Below are 18663 nucleotides of genomic sequence, written 5' to 3'. Positions count from 1 at the left end.
GGCTAATGGGACATCTACACAAGCACAATGTAGGTTACAAGAGAGAGTACAAAGTACTTACAGTATTACTAAGTGCATTACAACATACAAATTCAGAATCAAATGAGGAACCAAAAAATATAAATCTTTATGAATTTACAGTTTGAATTGTATTGACCATTACATTTTATCTACAGTATTATCATCTCTATTTTTATATAATCATTGAGGCAAAAAAAGAAAAAGGAAAAGACAAACTTGTCCTCAAGTTAAGTATCTGAGACATGCATATAACCATTATTCCTCTGCTTTCGTGGATAATTCCCCCCTTAAAGTTCTCCTTAATTTTACACCTCGGCCATGGCGTCAAAGCGTGGTGCCCTGACACTCATACAGTATAATAATGTTTCTTCATTGAGTAGCGTCTGTTCATAGACGGGACACTATCGAGGATAAAAAAAAGTTCATGACACAGCCATGTGTTTAAGGTTATTTCCTATATAATGTTTGACACCAAAGACATTCCAGTGAAAAGTACAGGAACTATGATTCCATCTACCTACTGTACCATTCGAGCATGGTTAAACAAGTCAGGCAATAAAGAAAGGGGGTATACTGTAGGCTTACTTGAAAATTCAACAGGGCCCCCTAGATACAAAAAAAGAGGAAATCAATCATGCTGTGTATCCCTACCTCATGAAAAAGCTGTAAGCTGAATTCAATCATCTCCCTGGCCTCGCTGTGTTGGCTTTTCTGGGCATTATGGGGAAATTCAAAAGAGGGTTGCATATATTGACCGTATTCACGTGGCAGCCATTTTCGCTCTTACATCATACTCTGTGAAAGTGAGCACTGTTGCCAGATTTTGTGAGAGAATTGAAATAAGCAGCCATGTCTATGAAACCAAGCCCAAAAGAAGCCACTAGGCTACATGAGCACTTTAAACCTATTTGAAAAGAAAAAAAGTGAAATAGTCGGAATATAATTATTTTGAAAATGAATTTCAGATAGATTCATTTGGGTGTCCTTGACATGCAAATGTTTGAGGACAAGAAAACGCAAACCTGTTACTACAGTATCAATATTTACAAGTAACTTTACAGACAGACAAGCTATTATAATCAGACATGGCGTACTGTATATACTGTAAGAGCAAAAGAGTCGCCATGTGAATATAGTCTTGTCATGTTCTCCATCTGCAGTGTGACCGCGTTAAAAGCAGCAACAAACATTCAACACATCCAGAGGGAGGCTCTGAGGGAATGCCCCACCGTGGCTCAAGTGATAATTACAATATTCACCTTCTGCTAAATTGGGAGTTTAAATGAACATCTGCTGCGTAAACATTTTTGTCATGCGTGTTGGATTGATGTTATCTGGTTGTGATGGAAATCCGTCATTGTCTCGCTGTTGAGACTGAAGAGTCACAGAGTGCCATGTCTCTCTTAGCAGAGAGAGTGTGTTTTAGCTGGTGTATTTAGTCAAGCCATTTGCTCGATAAACTGGGTCATCTGAAAAGTTTGCATGTTCAATGCATCTGTGTAAAGTCTTTGGCTTGGATGCAACAAGGAGGATTCCTCGAACTGAGAATGCGTGTTAGCTCGGGCGTCCCCGCACCCTTTCTTCCTCGTACCATATGCACCGGATATAGAGCACACAGCTTTGAAAGAAGAGAGAGGTGGTGGCGGGGAGACGTAGCATTAGACAAGTTGATTTAGTAGTTGAATGAAAGAAGAGCGTTAAGCCGCGGCCTACTTCTCTTCTCTTATGTGACTTGAAATGAAAAGTCGTGTGAACTAAAGAATGAGACTTGAGGAAGGATCAGGTTTTGTACTCTCGGGCCAGTCGGAGATGAGCCATAAGGACGGGGTGTCTGAGTGAGCTATGACTGGTATGCACAAGGTCAGATAGGGTGCAGCTCTCCTCTTCCCCCTCCCCAAAATGACATCAGCTCTCAATTAATTTGTTACCTCACACAAAAAGCCAGTTAGAATCCTTGCTGGGTCATGCAGTGTTTTGTCAAGATGTGTAAGTTAGTTCGCTGAAGTAATACTGTGTCTCCGAAGAAAGCAGCGCATATGACCCACGTATATTATGAGCCAAGGCACTCTTTAGTCTTTAGGATCATTATTTCTCAAAATATACTCAAGAGTGCATTTTAGTAGGCCTACGTGATATCTCTCTCTATATAAATGTGTGAGCTATATAAAAGACTCATATAATATTTTATTTTTTAACTGTGCAGGGTTTAACATATTGGTAGATTTGAAACCATTCTCAAATAGCATCACATTCTTACAATGGTCCAAAATAAATCTATGATATACTGCGCACACACACACACACACACACACACACACACACACACACACACACACAAAAACAACTCAAATCTGTAGTGTAAACCATCATTATGTGGCACTTTCACATTAGGGCCTTTGCTATGCCCTCACAATCCTCAGACAAGTTTGGTATGCTAACTGGGTGTACAGTATGTATGTACCTGTATCTATGTGTGTCCCCACTACAATAGACCAATCAAATGAATGATTTCACAATTCTCACGAAAAAAGAAACCATTCAAAGCAGGAAATGCCAAAGTGAAAGTCGAGAACAGTATGGAAGTTGTATCGTAGTTGATAAGCTATGCATTTAAAAACAAAAACATCCATCTCTCAGTTACACCAACATTGTACTTGTGAAGCATTTATAAAGATTACTATTTCTATTTGGTCAAATGGAGATGTGCTGAGTAGACTGTCACCACACACTGATCCGAGATTGCCACACGCTGCCAGTTTGTCAGTGTGGGGATGACGCTGTCCAGATCTTTCACGCAAAGTGAAACTGTGAAAGTCACCACCGAACACTACAATTTGCGTGGCTTCGTTCACAAACGGCACACTCGGTAACAGGGAGGTCACGCCGTCTTGCTTTCCTATTTGTTTTGCGCTGAGCTTAAATGACCGTATTCAGTATGGACATCTCCTGACTACAACGTGTTATGTGCCAGATGCATCGACAGTGGGGAAATGTGCACATCTAGTAGACTTTAGATATGTTGAAGTCAGGATGTGTGGGAGGCAGGCGGGGCCCAAAAGACAGTCAACGCCATTAACATCCACGTGGCGTCCACGCGACAGATGTAGCTGTACTTTATATACTTTATACGTGATATCTTTATACAATCAGAGCCACGCGTCCCTTTCACAACAGCATATTGTAATATTTAAAGCTGCAATCCGTGAGATTTCTGTACTACACCCGAGATTCCAACCCGTGTCTACTGTGCGAGCACCGGATTTCTACCGCTGAGCTGAATCGTCCAGCCCGCTTGGTCACCCAGCAGTGAACCTATACCTGAGCACAGGATTATATTCTGAATAGAAGAACCAGCGGCCCAACCACCCACCGCAGTTGTGTTAGTTACATTGTATTAACATACTCTACCATACAGATTGGTTACATTAATGTTTTATCCGCTAAAAAGGTTATGGATCGCAGCTTTAAATCAGCCAGCGTACTACCCGTGAGAAAGGCGGGAAGAGGAGATGTCCCGGAGGTGGTGATTGGCTGCGCGGTGCGCATGAGCGTGATGAGTGCTGTTTGATAATATCTCTGTTAGTTATGTGACCTGCAGTGACCTCTTCAGCTGTAGCAAGGCTGAGCAGATCTGAGCAGTCTGCACAATGTCTTCCATATGTTGTTTATCAGTCTGCTCCCCACGCCTTGGTGTGGCGGCCCGCCCTCGTGCCATTGCCTGCACGAACACCCGCCTTTTCCCTCTTTCTTCTTGCTTAAATTTACAAATATTTTCATTTTCTTCTTTGTTGACTTCATTACAAGGTGTAGCTCCGGAAGGAAGTGAGTCACAGAAGGTGACAACAGAGGATATGCTTTTCTGGACTGTGAAGGGTGGGGCGCGTGACAGAGCTGGATTTGAACCAGTGTGAAACTCATCATGGGGGTCAGCAGTCGTCTTTTGGTTTGTGTTTGAAGCTTTGTCTGTCCCGAGGCCCGCCCAGCGTTGCTCCATCCATCCATCGGTCCATCTGTCCGTCCGTCCGTCCGTCTGGCTGGATATCAGTCACTCCTCCAGTCTTCACACAGTTTGGAAGGCCTTTGTCTGGGCCGGGATCATGACAGGCGTGGCCCCCATGCGGGCCAGGTTGGCCGGGCTCAGCTTGGGCGGAGGGCTGGGTTTCACAGAGTTGGAGGTGGACGTGGAGGTGGAGGAGGTGGGCGGTGTGCAGTCGGCGGGGGTCTTGAGAGGAGGAAAGGTTATTATAGTTATAAAGGAGAATTGCGGATTAACCGTTTTCTTACCTTCTTTCTTATCATCTGATGTTGTTATGTCCAATAATGAGTGGTACATATGACAACGTCCAGAGCACAGCGCAGCTCCGATGCTGGGTCTTACGCTAAATTGCTTATTTTGATCGCTTGGGAAAAAATAATCTGTCAATCATAATGACCTAAGACGTGCAAACGTGTTTTGTCCCAACTTCTGTAACAAGGCTAGCGAGCCTATAAAGCCCAAACCACACCAAAGGGTCGCCATGCAACTCCTTGGGTCCAAACGGTTACAAGGAGTTGCATGGTGACCCGTTGGTGTGGTTTAGGCCATTGAATTCAACCAGTGGAATCACTTGGGACGACTTGGGACGACGTGGGTCAACGTGCAACAGGACATATCACACCGCTGAGACAACGCTAAAACCGTCCTCGTGGTTTGGGCAAGACCCAGCGTGCATGCTCTGAGCTGCGGTCCGCTCTGAATGATGGTTTTTTCCCGCCTCTACCACTCATTATTAGATATAATAATCAGATTAAGGTATTAAAAAAAGAAAAAAACTTTACTCCACTAAATTTATTTGAAAACTTTAGTTACTAGTTACTTTGGAGAGTTGGATTATTATGACAAAACATACATTAACCACTTCATTCATTCATTTCACTTCATTTTCAAAAGAAACTTGAAACGAGACCATCTGCATAAATAGTACCTTTACTTTTGGTACTTAAGTACATTTTGATGCCAATACCTTTGTACTTTTACTTACGTACATTTTTAATTCCGGAGTATTGCCGTATTGATACTTTTACTTAAGTAAAACATTGAAGTACTTTCCTTTCCACCACTGGTGTATAGTCAGAAGAATTCTAACCTTGAGAGGAGGAGGCCCCTGGTGGGGGGTGTATGCGGGCGGCGCCTGGGGAAAGGCAGAGCGGTAGCAGTTCTCTTTGAGCGCGGCCACGGCGGGCACACAGGGCCGCTGGGCGCCGCCACGTGCTGCCACGTTGTTGTGGTGCATCATGGACTGCGTGGAGGAGTCTCCGGAACGGGAGCTGCCTGAGCGGGACGATGACAGGGAGTTGGGCTTCACCAGCTTGGCCTTGGGAGCCTCCGCGTCCTCCCTGGAACAAAATAAATCAAGGTTGGTCTGGTGTTTTTGGACAGGTGCTTGAAAATCGCCTGGACTACATTTAATAGTACCTCTAGTAACGACCGTAAAGACGAACGTAAAGGCGACCGTAGTGGACACTTTTTTCATGATGGGCTGCCTCTAAGCCAATGGGAGACTTACCCATAAAACCCACAGTCTGAACGGCGCAACGTGTTTGCAAGAGGAACGGATGGAGTGAGAGTGGCAAGAAGCTAATGTTATGAGCTACAGTATAACTGGAGCTAAAGGAAAGCCAAAACAAAACACAGTGATTGAACCAACAAAAGAACATCAGAAACTAATGAAAGCAACGGCCGGGAGTTTGTGACAGAGAAACATAAATCGTTTTTTGGGGGGGGTGGGGGGGGGAAAGAAAAAGATGCACAACGGAGACTGCCAAGCTGGCAGTTATGACTCCAGTGTCATTCTTGTTTTTTTGTCATTCTAAGACAGAAACACCAAAAATGCATCAGTGTCAGGAAGAATGTTTTGTGCCGGTGAAGACGGTACTCAGCTGAGCACATACTGGAACGGGGTAACACTGGTAAATAAAGTAACAAGTTCTAAAGTACTGGACTTAAGTCCATTTTTTTTATACTTTAAAAAATCTTTATTTGGTATTTACAATTTTCAATACTTTTACTTCTGCTCCACTACTTCTCAGAGGAAAATATTGTACTTATACTACACTGCAATTACATGTAACCTTTAGTTACAGTACTAGTTACTTTGTAGATTTTGATTACGGTATTATTACAAAACACACACACTTCAGCCCTGTGAATAATAGCTATTATTTGAAAATAGCTATTGGCTATTTTCAAAAGATATTTTATTCATTTTGAACTCGTGAAATGGGACATTCTGCACAGTGAGTACTTTTACTTTTGGTACTTTAAGTATATCTTGATGCCGATACTTCTCTACTGTTGTTCAAGTACATTTTGAAACAGGACTTCTAATTGTAACAGAGTATACAGTACATGCATTGCAGTATTGATACTTTTACTTAAGTAAAACATGTGAGTTCTTCTTTCATCACTGAGGTCTGGGCACCACTGCTAGCCTATGTCTCATTGCCCGTAATCATGCTAACCATGACCTCCACTTGATGTGTTTGACACAATAGGAAGTGTGTCTGACTGCATGCGACCAAGACCTCTTCCTCTGTTACATTATTGATACCCGTCCCAGTCCTTCCCGGGAGCACTGCATAATTCATCCTGATGCTTACAAAACTATCTACCGGTACACACACACACACACACACACACACAAAAGAGCTGATGTTCTAGCCGGCACTGCCAGCATATTAGGCATAATTCAGATGAGACTAGGGCTCAGGAAGTTAAACGTGTTGTTAGGATTTTGTAGACCCTAGGGGGGTTGCGGTGTGTTGTTCCGAGCATTATGCGCAATGCAGTGCGGGAAGGAGATGCTGAAAATACACCCACACCTTTTCAGGCTCATATGGGGACCCCGGGTGAGACCCACTGCCATATGGCTTACCAGGGACAAGGTATAGAAAGTTATAATATATATGATATAATGTAATGACTTACAGTATATGGACAGTTTTAGGCTAACAATAACAGCGAAAGTTACGGTGTTTATGTAAAGTCAATGGCTCTGGCTCTGAACAGCCGGTCCCTTTCCTGGACGCTGTAAACAAAGCCCGGGTTGGTCGGCTGTATCTAACTACACAGTAAAATCATCAGAGTTAATGGAACGCTGAGGAGTTTTACTGTGTTGCTATAATGCCGAGTTATCAGTGTGGGATCATTTCAATCTCTAGCCCATTGACGCCTGGTGCATCGTATACGTTGTTCTACCCTTGATGCTGGCGCGCTCTCTGTGTCTCATCAGCTATTGCTATACATGTAGCAACATAACTATTTAAAAGAAGATCATCAGAATTTGAAGGTTTTCAGAAACCTTAGGTCAGGCCCTAGAAGGCGTTCCCAGATTCGGCCTCAAGCATCAATGGGCTAGTAGACAACATTTCCACAATGTGACCAGCTTGGCGGCCATAGCTGGATGGGTATGAGAGGCTGCCTGGGAAACAGAAGGTCCTCCCGGTTTGCTCCCTGGGCCCGGGCTATGTGTCGTACTAGTATCACTGAGCAAGACACTTTACCCCTAACTACTCCTTGGGCGTGCCCCCGTCGCTGTCTACTGCTCCTGATACTTAGCATGGGTTCAATGGCCTCATTTCACTGTACATCGCTGCTGTCGGGCAGAAACCTCTTATTTCCATATTCAAACCTTTTGTGGGGGGGTTTTTTCTTCGTAAAATTAACGCCCTACTTGAATATACTGCTAGTTAGTTTTTTATGCAAATACGTACAGCAACAAATACCGCAAAGGGGTGCGGAATTAAATGATTACTATTATTATCATTATGAATTGATGCGACTCTGTACCTGATCTCATTGGGAGTGTCCTCTGTACCTGATCTCATTGGGAGTGTCCTCTGTACCTGATCTCATTGGGAGTGTCCTCTGTACCTGATCTCATTGGGAGTGTCCTCTGTACCTGATCTCATTGGGAGTGTCCTCTGTACCTGATCTCATTGGGAGTGTCCTCTGTACCTGATCTCATTGGGAGTGTCTTCTGTACCTGATCTCATTGGGAGTGTCTTCTGTACCTGATCTCATTGGGAGTGTCCTCTGTACCTGATCTCATTGGGAGTGTCCTCTGTACCTGATCTCATTGGGAGTGTCCTCTGTACCTGATCTCATTGGGAGTGTCCTCTGTACCTGATCTCATTGGGAGTGTCTTCTGTACCTGATCTCATTGGGAGTGTCCTCTGTACCTGATCTCATTGGGAGTGTCTTCTGTACCTGATCTCATTGGGAGTGTCTTCTGTACCTGATCTCATTGGGAGTGTCCTCTGTACCTGATCTCATTGGGAGTGTCTTCTGTACCTGATCTCATTGGGAGTGTCCTCGTCGTCGTATTTCTTCATCTCCTTCTTGCGGAACACCAGCCAGAGGATGAGGATGAGGAGGAGGACTCCGAAGGACACACCCACGACTGCACCGGCCACCACGCCCATGCCTCGCACGTCTGCACAGGTCAACACACACACACACACACACACACACACACACACACACACGACACACACACACACGCACGCACACGCGCACACACACACACACACACACACACACACACACACACACACACACACACACACACACGCGCGCGCACACGCACACACACACACACACGCACACATTCTAACATTGCAGGTACAAATGTGATACAAGCTTGCGAGCGTGTTCGCTAGGACCGTAGGTGTGTGCCCTGAGACTTTGACCCGCCCACCGGCGGGCCTCTGCGGGCACAGAGGGTTTCTCCACGCTGTCCATCAAGCTTCCATTATTATGACACATCATCATCTATTTATATAGCGTCATTCTTTCCTCTCTTTGGGGAGCGACAGCAACGCTGCAGCTTCACTGAGGGCAGGCAATATGACTGCAGTTTATGAGTGATGTCATGTGTAGCCTATGGGGGGAAAGGAAAGAACAAACTGTGTGTGTCCAATAAAGAGTCTCAGTTAGAGGCCATAATAATTGTGGGACTCCTGCAGGCTCCACTCAGATTGCTGTTAGTAGAGGGAAGGTGAGCAGGAGGAATAGAACTCCTGTAGAGCTTTGCTAATAGACAGAGAACTCAGTGAACCGACACATGAACCCTAGTGTCCTATTCTGGGATGATCTGCTATTTTCGGAGATTGGGAGAGATTTGGGTGTAGAGCATATGTCTACTAGGAGGACCCCCCAAATTAATATGTATTTGGCCACGGACGGACACCAATCGGAAAATATGTTGGACCGCCATAAACATTTCTAAAAATATTCACAAATTGCCACAAAAGAAAGAAGCTGATCTAAAGGCTTACGACCGTCCCACCAGAGAAATAAAGGAGGGGGGGGGGGGGGGGGTAGGATAGATGCCGGTCAACAAGAATTTTGGCCCTTTCTCAATGTGTATATAATCGTACATTTCTTTGTGCTTTTCAGAGAAAAGCGCTGGTGTTGTCAGTCCCTGTAGCTCCTTTTCCAAAAGTCCCCGCGGCGAGCTCCATCACAAAAGCGCCAGGAGTGCTTTTTGGATGAAGCGCTGGGATGAAGCTCCCCATGCAGCGCTGTGCCAGCACTATTCTGTCTGCCAGAGTACCACGCTATATGGACACACTCCCTTATACGAGAGAGGATGAGAGATACATGCACTGTAGGAGGCACACTCCCTTATACATGAGAGATACATGTGGAGAAAACAACTGCCATAGTAGGAATGGATAAAACACTCGTACATTAGTTTATCATCATGAAATTGATCCTCCTAATGCCTCTCGCTCATGCCCATGAACGCTGGCCTTTTGGCAGTATTCCGGTTCTGTCTAAACGTTCTTTCTTCTGAAACAATATACCAGTGGTATACCAACTGAAAAAAATTGGATTTTTACTCGAGATTGTGACCCATAAGAATTGGCCCGTGACCCACAAATGGGTCCCGACAAACTGTTTGGGAAACAGTGGCCTATGGCCATTGACCCCCCCCCCCGCCCCACACCCCGCCGTCCGTCCATCCGTCCATCCATCTGTCCGTCCGTCTGTCTGTACCTAGACAGTGTGAAAGTAAACTCAGAATGCCTTGTCATAGTCAGGTGTAATGGAGTGTGGAAAGCCGAATCACTCACAGTGCATCTTGACCTCCACCGTGCAGCTCTCCTCTCCCACATCGTTGCTGGCTGTGCATTTATAGACTCCGGCACTCTCCTTGGTCAAGTTCTTCAATGTCACGATCTCCGGGTTCTTCAGATCTGATTAGACAGAAAAGGAGACATAGCACAATGCACATCACATACCTGTATCGTATACCATTGCATTCACAATGCGGCCTTCCACTAGTGTACAGTAACTAAGTATATATACTCAAGTTTTTAATATTTTTTACCTTACTGGAGTATTTCCAATTTTCTGTACTTTTACTTCTATACTACACTAAAATGTGTTACTTACTTGAATTTTGATTGTTATTACAAAACATTGTTCAGCCCTACAGTATATTCTCGGGCATTTGAAAATAGCCAATCTACAATTGTGAGCTTGAAGATCTGCTATTTTCAAAAGATTGTCATGTATTTGATACAATTGAAACCTTGTGAAATGGACATTCTGAGTACTTTCTGCTTTAGGTACTTGAATTAACATTTTATTGATACCAATAGTTTTGCACTTTTGCTCTAATTTTCTTACTAAATTTGGAATACCAGACAATTACTTATAACAGAGTGTTTCTACATTGCAGTATTGATATCTTTTTACTTTTTCCACCACTGCGGTTTTCACTCCAACCAAAGAACCTTTGCTTCTTAATCCTCTGCATCATAAGACTGGTCCTTGCAGGCCAATTAGTGTAAAGGAGATTAATTTATTATCTTTTTCCATAATACATCCTTTACGCTTTGGTAAATAAATCTTCCAGACTAATTTTGCTGTGTCAAATTTCTCTTCGTTGGGAAAATAACTGACACGTTGATTAATTGAAACCCTGCCATCCCTGTCCAGGGGGGAACATTTAGCAAAAGAAAGAAAAATAACTGATGAGCTATTTTGCGTAGAGGAGAAAAGAGTGGACCACATTTTTGAGTATTGTTTACTTTATTGTACTCCACTGAAGCTCTGCGGGGATTAATTGGTAGACCATCCCAAACGGTTATGGCTTTTTTGCATACCCACACATACAGTAACGTTGTTACCAACCAAAGCCTTTAATGGTTTCTGTTAATATTAAGAATGCTTCTAAGAGTCATCATCACCACCAACAATTTGAATGGTTATTATGCCCGCAACATTAACTGAAAATAAATTAAAACAGTTCATCAAGTAAAGAAAACATGGGAACAACAACATGCAGCAAAGTGTGATAGAACGCTGTTCGGTCAGGTGGAAACCTCATATGTCCAAAACCAAAAGAACAGCAAAAGTAGCAGATCTACAAACACAAAATGCGTCACTTCGCACTGCATTCAAGTTTGGGGATATGCTACTTTTGACAGTGTGATCAAGTAGGGAGTTAATTTATGGGGAAAGAAATTATAATATATGGAAATGAAAGGTTCCTGCCAGACATCAACGATATCTAGTGTTATGTGGACCATCAGTGTGTGTGTGTGTGTGTGTGTGTGTGTGTGTGTGTGTGTGTGTGTGTGTGTGTGTGTGTGTGTGTGTGTGTGCGTGTGCGTGTGTGCGTGCGTGCGTGCGTGCATGAAGCTAAAGATTTCATGAATTAATACCAAATTAAATCATTTAAATCATTTAAGTAATGTCTTGAATAAATCAATGAAAAATAAATTCCATTAATTAGAAAACTAATGTTTAAGAAGTGGTGAAAATAGCCAATCTACAAGCTCACAACGCGGTGCAGAGCGACGCGTTGTCAGACCAATAGACACACACACACACACGTATACACAGTTAAACTGTCAGTGTTTCTTACCTAGCAGAGCGAGTGGGGGCAGCTTGCCTACATACTTGCCCTTGTCCAGGATCCTCTCCCACTTGTAGCTGATGGGCTCAGATCCGTCGGCAGACCTGCAGCTCATCTTCACGTCGGCTCCCTCCAGGAGCCTGCCCTCCATCCAGCACCGTGGCTTTGAGGGTTTCACTACACACACACACACACACACACACACACACAAAATGAGCATGAGACCGATAAAAATAAATAATCTAAATCCAATTTTTTCCTGAAAAATGTATGTTTCTAACTTTATATATCAGTAGTTCTCAAACTATGTCATGTCAAGGACCCCCAAAAGTGTAGGTGCGCACGCTCAAAATACGGAGCATGTCAAACAAAGCACTGCGCACACAGTGGCCTCTCCAATATGGCAAAGCGCTGATTATCAAAACATAAAAATGTAATAGTAAATACTAAACAGTGTGTGCACACGCATGTGTGCGTCGCACACGTACACAGACCAGAAAAGAGAACACAACAGGAGATGGGGCATAATTGGCACACAGCGCAACGCAGCAGCACAGCGGCCCGAGAACACAATATAAAATATAACATTAACACTAGTGGCAGCAGCCCGACCTTCAGAACACAATAGAAGACATAGGTCTATATTAACATTACAGCAGCAAGCAGCAGTTTGGCACATCATCAGAATCCACGTTCACAACGTGAACCTTCTTCTCCTCCTCCCAACAACTCGATAACGTTCTCATGTTAGTTTCTTACCGTACTTATTTTCTGAGCCATGCAAATAAACAACAAGCCGCACTGACGGGAGACGGAGTGATTCATGCGTCCCGTAAAGCTAAACCAGAAACAGGACAGTCATTGCGTCAGCATGGATGTAGCCTCGGAAACCCAGCCGTTTTATTTCCAGCACGGAGGTGGGGGGGATATAGTTTAGGGATAAAGTTTGCGCGCTTCTATCTGTTACTTCTCTGACAGCGCAGTTCAACTGCAGTCAATGGGACACCGCTGAGAGCCACGCACAACTGCAGTTAGGTTCTTAATTAAGGGCGCGTTCTGAATGCAATGCAAACTAATAGGTGAGCTCCGGTGTGGTATGGAAAGGGAAAGAATGACTTCTGTCTGTCCGTGACAATAATCAATGCTACAGTTTGAATTCTGTACACACGCACACATAGTGCAAAACATAATAATATGGGGAAATCAATTTCTAGGGCATTCATTTTTAATGAATGCCCGACCGATTCCCATCATGAACTAGATGTTGCATATTTTAAGTGCTTGTGGTGTGGCTCGAACTGCTAAAGGCATTTATATGGTCAGTGCCGATCTTTGCTTACACGCTGCCAATACGCCACAGAAATCAATCCACGATTCACTGAGATCCACATTGAAGCCATGCCGTTTCTATATGGATCCTGAGATCCACATTGAAGCCATGCCGTTTCTATATGGATCCTGAGATCCACATCATATTCCCAAATGTTGTTTTTTTTCTTTATTTTTTTAAATATTTTTTGCAATTGTGGTTGGACCACACTATATAGTAATTCCATGACTTTATTTACAGAGTAACCCCAAAAGGTTTTTAGTCTGCTCTGAAGAAGGCTCTGCCGAAAAGCATCAGCGTTCTCAAATAAACATAAGAAATTGCATCTGAGCCAGTCTTGCATCTTTTATTTTGGAGTAGGCCTACCGCTTTTTCCATTTAGTTGGTTTATTAGTTATGTTATTTTCAAAGCTGAGCACTTACTAGAGGAAGCACACCTGTGTTTTCTTTCTGTAACCCCAAAAAGGTTGTTCCGCCCCCTGTAACGTCATGTGGGTCAAAACATCATCATCATACTATACTTAGCGACCTACTCGAGCCCACACTGTTTCTTCAGGAAACCAATGCAACCACACTTGCAATTCCCCAGAATTGAAATCCTTTCTAGTTTGGCTATACCCCTGCACTGGAGCGACGTTAATCGGAATCTGTTACTTATGTTGTCTCTGCCATAGTAACGCCACGAATTGAGATCTAATTAACGGCAAACACATTTTTGCTGCAGCAGTGGAATGGAGACACTGTCACATGGTGCGTGAGTTCCTCCCCGGGCGAGCGCACGCAGAAGAGATCACACAGAGTGCCAATTGGAGGGCAGACTGCAGATCACTATGCTATGCTGCAGAAACCGTTTATCTCCATATCTGAACTGTTTTCTGTAAATGAGTGCCCTTCTTGATCATACTAGATCACTATGCTATGCTGCAGAAACCGTTTATCTCCATATCTGAACTGTTTTCTGTAAATGAGTGCCCTTCTTGATCATACTAAATCACTATGCTATGCTGCGGAAACCGTTTATCTCCATATCTGAACTGTTTTCTGTAAATGAGTGCCCTTCTTGATCATACTAGATCAGGGGTGGGTAACTTTGATGATGGAGAGCGTCACTATATTTAAACAAAGGGCCACATTGCATTTACTGCAAGGCAGAAAACGTCTTATCTCCGTATTTTAACTTTTTTGAGGGGCCCAGCTTTGTGTGTTTGTGTGTGCCACGGAATGTGATGATTTGATTGGCTGAGCACGGAATTTGATAATGTATGATGATGTAGGATGATAAGAGCGCCCCTCACTTCACACAAGTGTGATTTATTCTCCATCTTTTGCGGTGCAGCCGTTCCAATGCACAGCTTTGTGTGTATGTCTGTCTGTCCGTTTGAGCACGGAATGTCTGTGACGTCATGTTGACATCATCATACATCATCATTGTGATGAAAGGCACCGCTCACTTCACACAAGTGTGGTTTTTGAGCGGAGCTAGCCCCTCCTATATTCAGCTATTAGTGTAGATTTTCTTCTGCACAAACATGACATTACCATTGACAATGAATGGAGAATTTACGCCATATGTCGATGAGCAAATCGGTATTTGTGTCCTACACAAAGATTGTGTAGGACATTCCTATTGACAATGAATGGAGAATGTACTTCTCCATGTACCCTGAGCAAATCGACATGTTAGAGCACAATTCACTTCACACGGGTGTAATTCTTTAGTAAATTAATGCAACGCAAAAGTAGCAAAGGTATTCAATCTACAAGCTCAAAACGCATTTGAGCTTGAACTTGTGTCGTGTTTTGAGCTCTACAAACTACTAGCTTGTAGAGCTGAAATTAGTTTTGCAAATTTTTAATTGGAATCCAGATTTTTTCATGCATTTAGTTATACTTATGTTAACTTTATTAACTTAAATACAAATACATTAGTCATAAAAAAGGCTAGTTACTAATACTACTTTTGCTACTTTTCAGTTTGAATCCTGAAAAGTAAAGTGGTTGTGGACATAATGGTTTCCACCCGACAGAGACGATATGTGACCACCAGGCTTCCAAACCCTATGTCTTCCTCAATAAAAGAGCGAATCACCATCATTAAAACACAACTTTTCTCTTAAAGATAATTTTCATAGCATTATTATTGTGCTTTCTCCCGGTACAATGTGACATGCTGCTGCTCAGTTTTGAAGGGCACACTCTATAAAGCGTTGAATTTTGTCAAAACACCATTCGCCTTGTTGTATCGAACTGCTCCACCAAAGGTTTTCGGTTGCATTGCCTCCATCGGGTGATGATGGGTGATAAAGGCATGTGCTGTTCAATGAACTGCCTATAAAAGCAATAAGCTCACACTGGACACAGAAGCGCTGCTGCACTTAACTGGCTGTTCACACCAGAACCGTGATAATACAGTTTGCTTGTTTATCCAGTTTTCATGGATTTTTTGGTGCGTGCGTGCGTGCATGTGTGCGTAACATTTAAACAAAAATATTTCTTTACAGTATATTACATTCATTACATGTGAAACAAGGAGAGTGTGGAATTCATGTGAGAAGACGTCAAGAGGTGGCTGTTCGTAGCTACAGTGGAGTCAGTACTGCTGTATGGGGCTGAGACATGGACCCTCACAGCACAACAGGAAAGGTGCCTGGATGGAGTCTACACAATAATGCTACAAAAGGACGGAGCACATCAGAAATGTGGTCCTCTACAGGGACCTACCACGGGTCACAGACAAAGTCAAAGAGAGAAGGATGAGGCTGTCAGGGCACTGCGTCAGGCACCCGGAAATAGCAGCAAGCAAACTGACACTATGGGAGCCAACCCAGGGCACAGCCAGGAAAGGCAAGAAGATGTGCACCACGTACGTGGACGCACTCAAGACCCTAGAAGATCATTACTGATCTTGGGTGAATAGTGCATGATATTAAAGTGAAACGTGTACGGTTTATGACCTATGAGATTTAGAGAAGCTCTAAATGTTGAATTCTTCTCCTCATTTCTCTTCAATAACCTTTATTAACCCAATCTGGACGGGAACCTTAGCTGTTCGCGCTACGAGCTTGTAGATCTGCTATTCTTTTTTTTTTGTCAATGGGACACTATGGGAGCCAACCCAGGGCACAGCCAGGAAAGGCAAGAAGATGTGCACCACGTACTTGGAAGCGCTCAAGACCCTAGATGTTAAATAGGAGAGTGTGAAGGGCAAAGATTCAGGAGCCCCGAGTTGGAGTTGGCTAGACCGCATTCTCGCATCGCATGTGAAACAGTTCTTCATAAGCCAGGGTCAAACGCAGGTACATGTGGGCAGCACATTTAACTGGTTAAGCTTATATGGCAAATAGTAACAGAAGAACAGCTTGGAAGAGTTTAACTTTACAATAGAATGTGGAATATCACAACCTGATAGAGGAATTCAGAGTGTTTTTATTGTTTTAATTTTCCCCATTATATCTCTAGTTTGAGATATGATCACAGAACTGTTTTTGGACTTATAAAACAGCAGCAGATCCGTGACGTGTTGTGAGCTTATGGATGCCTAATTTAGTATTGGAAATTGTAAATACTCGAGTATTACACGTCCTATCAAATAAAATGATGGGGTGACTGGGACGTATGGACACGTCTTAAGGTCTTTTATATCGATATAAAACGGGGTCATTTTTTTTACAGCGGTCCGTTGCTAGGCAACGCCTTGCTCCTCGGTCTCGTATTGCTGCGCACGCAGCCATTCACTTCTTTTTTTACGGGGCGACGAACTTCTTTACCGTAAATACTCATTTATAATCCGGGGCTTTTATTTGTCTCAACTGATTCTGATACTGGGCTTTTATTGGAAGGAGGCAGCTATAAGAAGGAGGCCTATATTTCTACTCTTCAAACCGATCATAATGAATAAGTCACATTTTGTGTCAGTTAGACAGTTAGAACCCAGTAAAATGTACTGGGCTCATGTATTGAAACCAATAAGTCCTCATAAAATATTTAAAAAATGCAGTTGCGGGTGCTCATGGTCATTTTTACTGGCATATTGCCTATGGTAAATACCATAATAAAATCAACACATCAATTTAACTTGAACAACCAATGTCAATTTTAAACTATGATTCCCTGCTTTCATATGACATGAAAATAAATCCAATGGCAGTCCCTCAGTCAAATCTGGTCACTCACAGTACTATTTACTATCCTATTTACTGCACATTCAAATACTGTAGGCTATGGTATGTATCTAGGCCTACAGTTAGGCATTTTAAAAATAAAATGTATGGTAGGCCATTTCCTATAATATAAAAGCAGCTAATATGAAAAGTGCAACACTGCAGTGATCCAACTCTTGTAACTTCAACGGGGAGAGAGAGAGAGAGAGAGAGAGAGAGTCGTGTTAGAGAGAGAGTTGCGTTAGAGAGAGAGACACGAGAGAGAGAGAGAGAGAGAGAGGAGAGAGAGAGAGGGAGAGTCGCATTAGAGAGAGAGAGAGAGAGAGAGAGAGAGAGAGAGAGAGGGAGAGTCGCATTAGAGAGAGAGAGAGAGAGAGAGAGAGAGAGAGAGAGAGAGAGGGAGAGTCGCATTAGAGAGAGAGAGAGAGAGAGAGAGAGAGAGAGAGAGAGAGAGAGTTTTTATATACTTCATTCAACGCCACCCTCGGTAATTAATAGGCGGCTTTTTATTGAAGGAAGGAATGTATTTGAGGATTTACGGTATTTACTCTCCATCTACGCTGCCTCTGCACAGATTGGTCATAACGGCAAAGTTCTGTCCTAGTTTCTGACTTCATCATGCATCTCGTTTAGAATATTAACGCTTCTAGAAGGAGATCTGTTTTACGACGGCGATGAAGTAAAGGAAGGTTTCACCTCCCGGTTTTGGGGAGAAATGAAAGGCGTGGGTTTTCAGAGTAAAATCTCCCTCATTTGCTTGGCACTCTAACACCTTTATTCTGAAAAACTCTGGCGGCATAAGTGCAGTACTTAAGTGAATGTACTTAGTCACCTTCCACCACTGGGTGTGTGTAGTGTGTAGTGTGTGTGTGTGTGTGTGTGTGTGAGTGTGTGTGTGTGTGTGTGTGTGTGTGTGTGTGTGTGTGTGTGTGTGTGTGTGTGTGTGTGGTGTAACGAATCACTCACCGAGCACAATGAGGCTGACGGTGCTCCACTGGTACTTGCCGTCATTCTTGACCTTGCAGTTGTACTCCCCCGAGTCGGTCAGGGAGAGGTCGCTGATGAGCAGAGAGGCGTCCCCTCGCAGGTACTCCCCGGCGAACGCCACGCGGTCGCGCTCCGCTTCGTTGGGGTTGTAAACCCGCCCGGCGAAATACGTGATCACCTGTGGTGGGGGGGAAATGGGGAGCGGGCGGCAGAGGAGGGTTGGCGGTGGGAGGTAAACGAGGCATGTTTAAGT

General features: G+C 43.6%; 1 protein-coding gene across 1 annotated transcript in view; it reads right to left on the bottom strand.

Moving 5' to 3' along the window:
* Positions 1 to 1205: 1205 nt before the first annotated feature.
* Positions 1206 to 18663, bottom strand: part of LOC310858918 (CXADR-like membrane protein) — a 121737-nt gene continuing 104279 nt past the window's right edge. The window contains exons 3-8 of the mRNA XM_083765223.1: positions 18390 to 18588; positions 11943 to 12110; positions 10141 to 10263; positions 8354 to 8495; positions 5148 to 5397; positions 1206 to 4243 (exon numbers count right to left, since the gene is read on the bottom strand). Coding sequence (XP_083621349.1) covers positions 4082 to 4243; positions 5148 to 5397; positions 8354 to 8495; positions 10141 to 10263; positions 11943 to 12110; positions 18390 to 18588 — 1044 coding nt within the window. The 3' untranslated portion in view covers positions 1206 to 4081. The remainder of the gene's footprint in view (positions 4244 to 5147; positions 5398 to 8353; positions 8496 to 10140; positions 10264 to 11942; positions 12111 to 18389; positions 18589 to 18663) is intronic.

The sequence above is a fragment of the Protomyctophum parallelum genome, assembly GCF_964188405.1.
Source record: "Protomyctophum parallelum genome assembly, chromosome: 1".
NCBI lineage: Eukaryota > Metazoa > Chordata > Actinopteri > Myctophiformes > Myctophidae > Protomyctophum > Protomyctophum parallelum.
This window is presented reverse-complemented; position numbering and strand designations above follow the sequence as displayed.